Source organism: Sceloporus occidentalis, unplaced genomic scaffold (assembly GCF_023333645.1).
Source record: "Sceloporus occidentalis isolate IW3139 unplaced genomic scaffold, rSceOcc1.0.p SCAF_7, whole genome shotgun sequence".
In the NCBI taxonomy this organism is placed as follows: domain Eukaryota; kingdom Metazoa; phylum Chordata; class Lepidosauria; order Squamata; family Phrynosomatidae; genus Sceloporus; species Sceloporus occidentalis.
This window is the reverse complement of record NW_028316987.1, coordinates 18,967,259-18,978,853: the sequence shown is the minus strand read 5'-3', so window position 1 is coordinate 18,978,853 and position 11,595 is coordinate 18,967,259. Positions and strand designations below refer to the sequence as shown.

The 11,595-nt window shown below is 38.8% G+C and overlaps 1 protein-coding gene across 2 annotated transcripts; it reads left to right on the top strand.

Moving 5' to 3' along the window:
• The first annotated feature begins 7,205 nt into the window (after nucleotides 1-7,205).
• LOC149309348 (interleukin-8-like) lies at nucleotides 7,206-10,329 on the top strand. 2 transcript variants are annotated; one of them, XM_089531232.1, is made up of 4 exons: nucleotides 7,206-7,336; nucleotides 8,122-8,257; nucleotides 8,617-8,700; nucleotides 9,361-10,329. In XM_089531232.1, exons 1-4 carry the CDS (start codon nucleotides 7,273-7,275, stop codon nucleotides 9,377-9,379), a joined length of 303 nt encoding a protein of 100 aa, XP_089387358.1. In that variant the 5' UTR covers nucleotides 7,206-7,272; the 3' UTR covers nucleotides 9,380-10,329. The 2 variants fall into 2 exon arrangements, with proteins under 2 accessions (XP_089387358.1, XP_089387359.1); XM_089531233.1 differs by lacking the exon at nucleotides 9,361-10,329 and having other exon boundaries at nucleotides 8,617-8,704.
• The last annotated feature ends 1,266 nt before the right edge of the window (nucleotides 10,330-11,595 follow it).

The following is an 11,595-nucleotide window of genomic DNA, read 5'->3' as shown; positions in this document are numbered from 1 at the left end:
AATGGACCGTATTTAAAATGTGAACTCATTTCATTGATTGAGTGATCGAACCTATATCTTGCCTTTCTCCCAAAATGAGATCAATTTAGATTTGTATTTAATGTGATAGTATTTCGGTTGGAGGTAACGGATAAGACTAAACAAGATATTGGGCATGCATGTAGTATATAATTTCCTGTGCCAATGGTTTTAACAGAGGGATCCTGTTTTAAGATCCCTGTTTTATAATACATTAAAAGCAGCTTTAAAAGAGGGAGTGGTTACACATTCTCAGGGGGGAGAACAAGGACTGCTTATTCTCATTTCAGAATCAAGAAATCTTGAGAATCCTTCACCTTAAGGAGAAAATAGACAGGGAAAGCCCCTAATAACCTAGACAAAGGAGGGATTATGTTCTGGCCAGGGGTGCATACCAAGATGAATTTTTAAAAATACCCTCACAACACCATACAGGTTTCAGGAGGAGGAAATAAGTACTTTTAAAATTCCTTTCCATTATGTAGCAATAGCGTTCAGATTTGTGGCTGTCAGCTTTTCTGGCACATCTTAAAACGATTGCTGCTTCTACCAACCACGTGAATTGCCTGTATAGTCAAGCTGGCTGCGCTGCTTCCATATCATTCAGATCAACAGAAGTTCAGAACTTGGGTGGGTGAGGTAAAGTCAAAGCAGGGTCATTTTGATTCAGAAAAAGATATATCTTCTTACTTCCTATGCAGGAATCATATTGAACCATAGCTGTGTTGACCATGCATCATAATCATAACAAGCACTCCTGTTAAGAGAGGAATCATGAATTTCATTGGACAAAACACACAGGTTTCTATGTCAAGTCGGAGCAAAAATACAGAGTGAAATCTGAGTCTTTATGTAAGCAAAACTGGAGGTTGAAGTTTAGGTGTTGTGTGTGTGGCTGCCTTGAAATTACTGGTCAATGGCCCCATACAGTCAGGCCAAAATAAAGCTGCTTTGGATCACTTTGGAGGTATGTTGTTTAAATGATGCATGCGTCCTAGGAGTCCGGAAGCGGTGCCAAAGCTGTGCACCAGCCCTTAGGACTGGATTGTGGCTTTGGTGCACAGCTTTGGACTCTTAGGATGCATGCATCATTGAAACAGCATACCTCCAAAGTGACCCAAAGCAGCTTTATTTTGGCCTGTCTGTATGGTGACCCCATACATTTCATAGGGTTTTCAAAAGCAAGGAATAATCAGATGTGATGTTGCCAGTATATAGCCTACAGCACCAGGTATTTTTGGGCTGTCTCCCATTCAAGTACTAACAAGAGTTGACTCTGATTAGCTTCCAAGATCAGATAGGATCTGGTGCCTTTAGTGCCATGGCTGCCAAACTTTTCTATACCTCATACCCCTAGGAAATGTTTGATTAGTGTTTGTACCCCCAACAAAAGTAACATCACATTTGAAGATGAAGAAATCTAATTTCTAATTTTTGAACCACAAATTGAATCACATCCAATACTGCGGGTGAACAAACTGAGCTTTTTTTTTTAAACCCTTTTAATTCAATGCATAAAATGAAAATCAAAATTGAGCAATCCGATTCTAATTTATTCAGAAAAAAAATTGAGTGATGATGCATGACTCATCACTCAAGAACCAAGCCACTTCTTGTTGCACACCCTGAAATTCGATCTTGCATCCCTTGGGGTGAGGGCACCCCTGCTTTAGGGTATTTTGGTGGGATACTAGGATTAGAAACTTCTTTCTTGAAGACAGATAAAATATATTTTTTCAACTATGCTTAATCAGGTCCTGATATGTTTGTAGGTATGCCATTGATACTTTAACAGTTTGAGAGAGATGGGAAGCATTTTTGTTTTAAACCTGGTGTAATGGTTTTATTTTCTTAACATAGTAAAACATTCAGACCTTCCAAGCTTTACCAAACATCCAATCAGTCAACATAACACATGTACCATAAGATATTAAGCATAAAATCTTTCTATTCCTATTTCATCTGATTTCCTTTAATGTTTGTTTAGCCTATTTACACCACCTTTAGGTTTGCCTAAACCCCCCACTCTCAAAAAATTTCTAACCACCCAATTTTGACTCATTCCATTTGCAGCTCTCTTTCTTTCCATCATTCTCCTTCTTCCATTCTTCCATACCATTCTTCCATCCTATGGGCCCGAATAGACAGGTCAAAATTAAGCTGCTTTGGGTCAGTTTGCAGGTATGGTGTTTAAATGATGCACACGTCCTAAGAGGCTGGAAGCCACACCAAAGCCAGGCTCCAGTACTAAGGACTGGAGCGCAGCTTTGGTGCAGCTTCCGGCCTCTTACGATGCATGCATCATTTAAACAGCATACCTCCAAACTGACCCGAAGCAGCTTTATTTTGGCCTGTCTGTTTGGGCCCCATTTCTTTCATTCTTTGACTTCCTAACTTCCATTCTTGAACTTATTCTTTCCTACATTTGGTTTGTTGATATGCTCAGTAGATGTCCTATCTGCTTTCCCTATATCTACTAAATAGCTTAGCAATTTCCTATTTCTTTTTAATATCCATTTTTTTCCAAACTTATATGAACATTATGAACAACTTTGACATAATTTAATTCCCGTAACTAAACATTTATTTATACTCCTTGACATATGTCTGAGCCTTATGTGTTATTTCCCAGGCTTAGTTCCAGACCTTTCTTCTATTTATCATCATCATCATCATCATCATCATCATCATCATCATCATCATTATTAATATAACATGGGAAGCATATTGATCTACTGGTGCCAAGGTGTTTTTGTTTGGTTGGTTTAGTTTGCTTTGGTACTCAAAGGAACAAAATCTCCAAATAATATTCCAGACATACCAGCTTCTTTCTCCCATTTTGCTGATGTCAAGCAAGGTAACAGTTACCAAAAGCCAAAACACAACACACCCAAGATGAAATTAAGGAGTGCCTGGCTCCAAGGATGGAAAACTGACACACCCTTCTATGTATAACACTCTTTTTTCCTTGCTCTACTAAGGCCAGATCTCTGTCTCGGTGACACTAGGACAGTGTGACCAGATGTCATAACCGCAAGGCAGGACAAGGTACCGCAAAAATGTAGGATGTTCAAGGAAATTGTAGGGCAAAACCAAATAAAAAGGTAAAACCACTAATATAAATGTAAGATCATGTTTCTTAGTCATGCCCAAATGGAAGGACATTTTGAAATTCCTCCAGGGCAGAAGATTGAAATGTAGAACATGCCCTGGAAAAGAAGGATGCCTGGTCACCCTGTATCAGTAGGAGGAGACTATAGAAAGGGATTTGTGGGAATGCATGTATCATACTACAGCAGAGATAGGCAACTGTGGAAGTCTAGGGAGATGGATTAGTCCCCCAGGAGTAGGGTTGCCATAGGTCCGGACCTCCAAACCGGGACAAATGTAGGACAAAATTTTCAAATGTAGGACACAATTTTTGTGTCCTACATTTGAATAGGAGCCCCGGACCTGGGCCACGCCTTCGCTGCTGTGGCGACGGGGGCGGGGCTAAGGCGGGGAGGGAATATTCCCCTCAGTCCGGGGGTGGGCAAAATCCCGGGGGCGGGGCCAAATCGGGGCAGGACCATGCGGCCCCACCCAAAACCGGGAAAGTCCCGCCCACCAGCGGTATATGGCAACCCTACCCGCTTTGGAAGACCATATATTCCTCCTAAAAGAACTACTCCAAAATGTACCTAGGGGACATAGGAGGCATTTTCACCATGTTTCAGGACTTGCTTTAAAACAGAAAATGAGCAGATAATAATAATAATAATAATAATAATAATAATAATAATAATAATTTATATTCCGCCTTTTCCTTGCAGAATCAATGTCTCTCCCTTTTCATTTTCTGTTTTGAAAAAGGTCTCTCCTGGGGATATATTTGTCTAATCCCACAGGTCATTTTGGGGGCATCCATCCTCTATAAAAGAGCAGCAAAGGATAAGTCAGGATTCTTCATGGCAGACTCTCAGGGATGGATAAACCTGAATGGTTTCTTAAAGTCCTCCAGGGAATTCACCAGCAGTTTTGCAACACCCTGATTGATCTCTGGAAGAAGAAATGCCTTACGTAGTTTAAATTATTGTTCTTAGTCAGCCATTGACTACAGTCTAGTAGATTAGGGGGTATACGGCAATGAAGGAGCAGGGGCAACACATAGAGAGCATCAGCTAAAACAGCAAAGTGACAAATTGCATCAAACATGAGCTAGAGCTCATTTTAAGTTATACTTTACAGAAGCAACAGATAAACCTATAATATTTCTTTCATCATGCATCTGCACACTCCTACTCAGAAGTGCTCTTTTGAGAAGTGAGAAGCTTGCTATATTCTGACAGTTAAAATGAGTAAGATGAAATGGTGATGACCCACTGACCTGTTTGCACATTACATTGTTTTCCATTGTGTTATCGTATGTAAACCACACCTGAACCGTCAGTATCATATCCAGCTGTGCAGAACAAAACAAACACACTATTCACATCTAATGTGACACATCTTGAGTAAGTGGTTCTTCTACACCTTGGTCACAAAAGAACCCACTCTTGCTTACAGGACAGTCCCATCCATATGAAAATTCTAAAGAGCAAATCCCTACTGTACTACATATACAAATTGGAAACTAAATGCCTATTTATCTCTACCACACACATACACACAAACACACTTAACCAAAAATGTTCCCAGGACTCCAAAATTTTAGTATATCAGTTTTAAAAAAATGGTGTGGGTAAAATAAATGCAGTAGCTACAAGAATGCCATCTCTGAAGACTCAAAACTCCCAGGAGCACAGACTCTAGTCTACATGAGGCAAAAGTGAACTTCAGTGGGTTCAAGTCTAGAACTGACATGAATGATCCAATCTTTGAGATTTCTTGTTCTTCTGAAACTAGACTGAGGCATACTGTTTTGATCGAATGTTCCTTCCACTAAATAACAATATTTACAACTGCTACTACATTGTGTAACGTATTAATTATGGTACTATAAGTCAAGCTACAGAGTACATGTTTTAATCACATTTTGGAACTTGGGATGTTAGAAAATCCACTCTTCTTGTGATAATGTCATATTTGAGACTTCTCTGTAACTAACTCAGGGTATTTTCTGTTCGGTAACAGAAGAAGGTCAGATTCCCATAATAGTACATAGTACATATTGTTTATTAATTAACCCTTAGGCCATATCAAAATAACACAAAGCAGATAAAACATGCTATAAAATTCTATAGAAGGTCTATAGAAATGTAAAAAGCTAAATATAATAAATCTAAAGGTCAGATTCTCATTAAACATTATTTATAAATGTGCACCTCTTTTCATGAATATATTCCTTTCTGGTAAGCACCATCAGACCGAAGTTTAAAATATCCCAAGGATAAAGAAGAGAACAATTGCCTTACCTTTCAGGTCAGAGTAAAATATGTATTACTTTGAATAAAAATCAGTTCTGACATTTTAAATCTACGAATCTCATTCAGCTATTCCAGTTAGCAACTGAACAGCTGACATTTTCATTAATAGTTGTTGGAACGTGTTAGATTTTCCCCAATGAAAGCAAATCTGAGCTGTGTGTATTACACCTAAAAAGTCCAAGGTCAATAGATTTAAAGGTTTTCTAGAAATAAATGAGTGCAATAGGACTAAAAACAATTCTTATCTTCTAGCAGTGGTGAAGATAAGATCAGCAATACTAAATGTTTTAACACCAAAAGGCTGAGGAGATTATCGCACTGCTTTTCCTCCCAGCCTCCGCACGGGCTGAAACTTTTGAAAACTGTTTTTAAAATGGGTGTTATCGCGCACCTTTGTGCCCAGTCCAGAGGCATCGCTTACCCGATAATGGCATCCTCTACCTAATCCATGCTTCTCCTGTACTTTGCAAAGAACAGGAAACGCAAGTTCTTTCAAAAAGTGCCAAAGAAGTACGAATTGGGTACAGGATGCCAAGATAGAGTACACGATGCTCCTGGACTGGGCACGGAGATGTGCGCTAACACCCATTTTTTCAAAGGTTTCAGCCGTACTGAGACTGGGGGAAAAAGCAGTGCAATAATCTCCTGAAAGTACTGCAGAATAGAAACCCATGCATCTGCTAGTCACCATTTTGTCTCCCCCTCCCCTAGTCCAAACATATATTTCTAGGGACAAGACACCAAGTTAAAGTGGACCAAAGCCAGTTCAAAAATTTCTCTACCTTATTCCAGTAACTCTTCTAGTATTTTGCACTCTTCTAGTATTTTGCACTCAAATATTGTCATGGGGGACAATAATAATAATAACTTTATTATGGCCAATTGGCCAGCACGATTACAAAATTCCAGTTTAAAACACAACATAGGTTCATGTACAGGCAGATTGGAGAGTATAAACAAATGACGGTCTATGAAAAGTAAGGATAAAAAGCAAGGATAGGACTGCACGATCAGGCAAACACACAACAATGAGTAGGCTGCCATCACCTCGCAAACAACTCTATCATATTGTGTAATAGAGCACCACATTCAAGACATATAAGTTCAAAATCACAATCATATTCCCTATCCAAGCAAGAGTTAAACTACAAAATGCCATTAATCAGATGCAACTGATTGGGGTAACTTCATTAGACTTTAGTCCCCAACTAGATTAGTTTGATGGTATGGTAAAATACGGCCATGCCTCCTCATTTACAAATTTTACTGTTAAATCAAGCCATCTATACAGATTTTGAGATTATATTATAACATATTACATCTGTTTAACAAACTGTTTACGATCTGCAATGGCAGCTGCAAAAAATTGTGCAACTGCTTGCGTTATACCTTCCTTCTGATCTGCAAGTAGAAAATTTGTATAAAATTTATCTTGTCATGGGGGACAATATATAAATTGAGTGGGTGGGGGCTTCCTGTATTTAGATAATCTGCTGGACATGAGCACAATCTTCTTTGAAAACCCACCAGAAATGCTGTTAAATTGATTACAAATTCAAAAGATGTAGAAGTAATTGATGAATTAGGCAGCACTGAACTGTGTTTTGCACCCGCAGGAACCACATTGCAATCGGAAGATACGTTACCGCAAGATTTGCTAATGACTCATTTTTTGATAGTGTCTTGCTGGCTTTGGGAATTTCCTCTGACACGCTACTTGCGAGAGCATGATAGTATTTAAGCCAGAGGGTTTGCTGAGCTCTATCAGTCAAGCACAGACCTTCTCAGACAAACAAGCCTCCTGCTGCCTCTCAGGACCACAGCCAAGAAAGACATTATTTGCCTCACTATGAATACCAAGGTTATTGCTACACTTCTGGCTTTCTTCCTGGCCTCTGCCGCTCTGACAGAAGGTAAGCAACTTCTCGCTTCATAGTGCTACTTATATTGGAAAAACATTTCTGCATATTTTTATTTAAGGTTCCCAGAGGACCGTGCTTCCGTCAGGATCCTCTATTACAAATACCACATTTGTAAAGAGAGGACGTAACTGCATATAATGCAGAAGCAGTTTTCCAGCTGTTTCTGCACTGTAGCCAGATTTTATGAACTTTAAAAAACTGCTGACCCCTTGTGGAAAACACACAGAAATGTCTTCCATACATTTTAGTGTCTCCCTCTTAGTTTGTGTCAGGCTTTTAAAATTTCTTCTTTATGCAATAAATACATGGTCCAGAAGCAGCTATTACAAATGGTAGCTAAATGGAACCTCCAGGTTTCCAAAGCACTATACCTCTAAGTACTGGATGCTGGAAACACACAATAGGGAATGGCCATAACCATCATACTCCTCATATGATCTGACTCCTTACCACTGGAAATAGAACTTTTAGTTGCATCCAGATATATATGTTGTTCCATATCAAACTTCTTTTAATGATGGCCAATAGCATCAGTTAATGTGCTAACTGAAATTAACTTCAGTCACACAGAGGTCTATAGCAGTTTACTGCTAGGAATTGCTGAATCTTGTTTTTACGAAACGGGTTCCTTCTCGTTTATAATGACATTGAACTCGGTTTAAAGTCCAAACCGAGACTGAGAAGCTTTTGGGAAACGGCTTATAAATTGATTTTTAAAACAACACTGCTTAAGAGTTACATGTTTAACCACTTTCTATTCCTCTATTCCCTTACAGGTGCCTCAATAGCCCGGATGGGGAGTGAACTGCGGTGTCAGTGCATAAACACCCATTCCAGATTCATCCATCCCAGAAACATTAAAGATGTCAAATTAACCCAAAGTGGGCCCCACTGCAAGAATGTTGAAATCATGTAAGTATACTTATGAGCTTTCATTGTTTATCTCTTTCTCTCTTGATAGATGTGGGGCACAGTCTACTAGGCAATTCTACCATGCAATTCCCCCCTTCTCCCCGAAAGGAACGAGGGATCATTCTGCAGCTTTCATGTATTTCATAACAGGCCTTCTGTGGGTGAATTTCCCAGTGAATCAGGCCCTAGGGTTTTTTCCTAAGTTATGAGAAAGGGGAAATAAGATACCAATGATCAATATTATCAATGGCACTAGAACTAAAACTGGTTGCATTTTTATATGCAGCAGAGGCAGCCCTTATCAAATAGATCAAATAGATGCCTGACATTTATTGGGGTGTTTTTTTTGTGTGTTGTAGTGCTACTCTCAATGACGGCAGAGAGGTCTGTTTGGAACCCACAGCAAACTGGGTGAAGGTGATCATCAAGGCCATCCTGGAGAAGTAAGTTGTTCTCTTCTCAGTTTTATAGCACTATCATTTGCATGTTTCTTTAGAAATAAGTCCCACCAACTTCAGTGATGCTTATCCCAAGATAAACATTTGAATGAAGGCTGAGCAAAGGAACGTCTTGGTGTATTGTACCATGTAGATCCAATATGTCTTTCTATTTGTTCTTGCCACTTCTGCACACTGCAGATTTACCACTCTTGCCTCTACACCAGACAAAAGTTAATATACTTCAGAATCTTAATAATGTCCTAATTGCAGTCAAAATGAAACATCTTTGCACAGGAGACAAGTCATTGACTAAATCAGATAAACAGTCTCCTATCAGATTTGATACCTCTGAAACTGAGTATATCTGAATAGAGATCAGCAGAACACATTGATAAACAAAATAATATATCTTAATATTTCTTCCATCAGAATTTCAGAGTTTGGGAAAGTTATTTTTGGACGACAACTTCCATAATCCCCAAGCCAACAAAAGCACTTCATTGTTGGCTAAGGATTCTACAATTTGTCCTCCATAAAGTAACTTTTCCAAGTTACTCTGCTTCCTATAAATTGAATTAGATCTTTATTAGACCAAGAATTTTTCACTGTGTTCCAATGAACATTTCCAGCTTCTAACGTCTTCCTGTTTTTCCTTTATTCCAGGGCTCAAGCCAATGTCTAATCACAAATAGAAGGAAAGCCATTGAGCGTTTCTCCCATATTGCTTCATTGAAAGAAACTGAGCCATTTCAAGCAAGCCTACTTTTTGAAAAGAGACTTCTATAACCAAGAAGATATATAATATACATATAGAGTCTTATTTATGTATTTATTTGATAAGTGCATTGCTAGAAAGACTTGAGAAGAATATTTAATATACGGGTAAAAATAGAAGCAGAAGGATGAGGTGGAAAATGAAGGTTTGGAAAGCAGAACACATTGGTGAACGCAGGTGAAAGGACGGTACAGCTGTGCTTACATCACACCAACTGTTATTACAGCAAAGCAAATTGGCAACAGATCCTGTTCCTCTGAGGCATGTGCAGAGAACTAGTACAATTGCATCAAGGGCATCGTGAATCAGAGTGAGCCTCAAGGCTACTTATTGTGAGTCAGCAGCAGTTGGAGTGTCCGTCTCAGGAGAAAATACAGGTTCAAATCCCTATTCAATCATGAAACTCACTAAATTACCTTGGGCTAATCACTATCTCTTAGGCAAACCTACCTCATAGGGTTGTTGTGAGACTCAGTGGGAGAAAACTATGTATACTGTGCCAGGCACTGCAGCAATCATGAAGAGCCTTTTTGAAATGTATACTATTTCCTGTGTGAGTGGTATACTAATATTATTATTTATTTAACATAGCCAAATCCGAACTCTTATTTATTATACAAGGCATTCTTTGTGACAGAATTTTAAAATTGTAATATATAAGTGGCGGAAGTATTTATTTCAACCATTTGTAAAAGAGTAGCTTGGACTTCTTCTAACTTGAGAGAATTCCATGCACAGAAATGGCATTTGGAGATGTACTTTTGTATCTGAGATAACATGTGCCTTTATTTATCTTATTTATTGAACAATAATGTCCAACTCTGTCAAAATATTTTTGTACACATGATTAAATTATTTCATTGCTGAAATACAGTTTGCTTGTCTTTTTTAATATTGTACTTGAAATGGTCATTGAGATTCTTTGCACACAGATCTTGCAAAATTACCATTTCAATTTCTGTAATGATCACAGAGTCTTCCATCTTGTTTTACCCCTAGCTTCTCCTCCTCCTTGTCATGCAGCAGCAGTGGCACCACTGCTTTCAGTTCCCAGTTTACTAGCAACATGAATAGCAATAGCAAGTACATTTCTATACCACCTATCAGTGCACTTAAGCACTCTCTAAGTGGTTTACAATGTGTAAGCTAATTGCCCCCACCAAGATGGGTACTCATTTTAGCAACCTACAGAAGGATGTTAGCCTGAGTTGACCCTGAGCCCCCGGCTGGAATTGAACTCACAACCTTGTGGTTTGTAAGTGAGTGGCTGCAATACCAGTACCACTGTGCCACCAGTGAAGTTAAGAGTGAGGAAAGGAATGAAGAATAATACCTTGCCCAAAATGGTAGATTGGACACTGGCCGATAATTATCCATTATAGCAGAATTCAAGGATGGCTTTTTCAACAAAAGCCTCACAACTGCCTCCTTTCGGCAAATTGGAACACTTCTTTGTTGCGGGGAGGCACTAACTGTCCCTTTCATCCTCTCACCCAATCCCCCTCTGGCCTGTTTAATAAGCCAGTATCACCAGTAAAGAAATGGATTGCAAAAGTAAAGTAAAGTAAAATAAAATAAAGATCTGATTAAACTACACTCAGAGTGTAGACAAACACTTTACATGGTTCCTGGGCTTGCTAAAAGCTGAAACACAGTGATAGGGGGAAAAATGAAACTGATGGGTTGGATTTACATGATTAAAATGAATATTAATAAGATTCATGGGTACAATAACTTGCATAACATGCAAATCAGATGCCCAGATTTGGGCAACTGGAATTTGTTTGTGACTCTTGTCACAAACAAATTGACTCTGAAGAATCTTGAGACTTCAAATGCATTTTACAAGTACAGTACCTTGAATTCCAGCTAAAGCTTAGATCCTCTACTTTAAGGGGCAATCACTCTCTTACCCTGCTCTTTGCTAACATTTGTTTTTAAGATTATAACTAGAAGATAAGTGGAACTCCAAGATCCCATTAAGAATACTAGAAAAACCCTAAGAGGTTACATGACTTGTCAGTCTCCTTGCAAAATACTGTGCCTTACTCCCTTTCAGATGTTTTCCATTGCCCCTCCAAACTCTAAGATAAATGTTCCCAACATGGGGTGCATGTACCCCC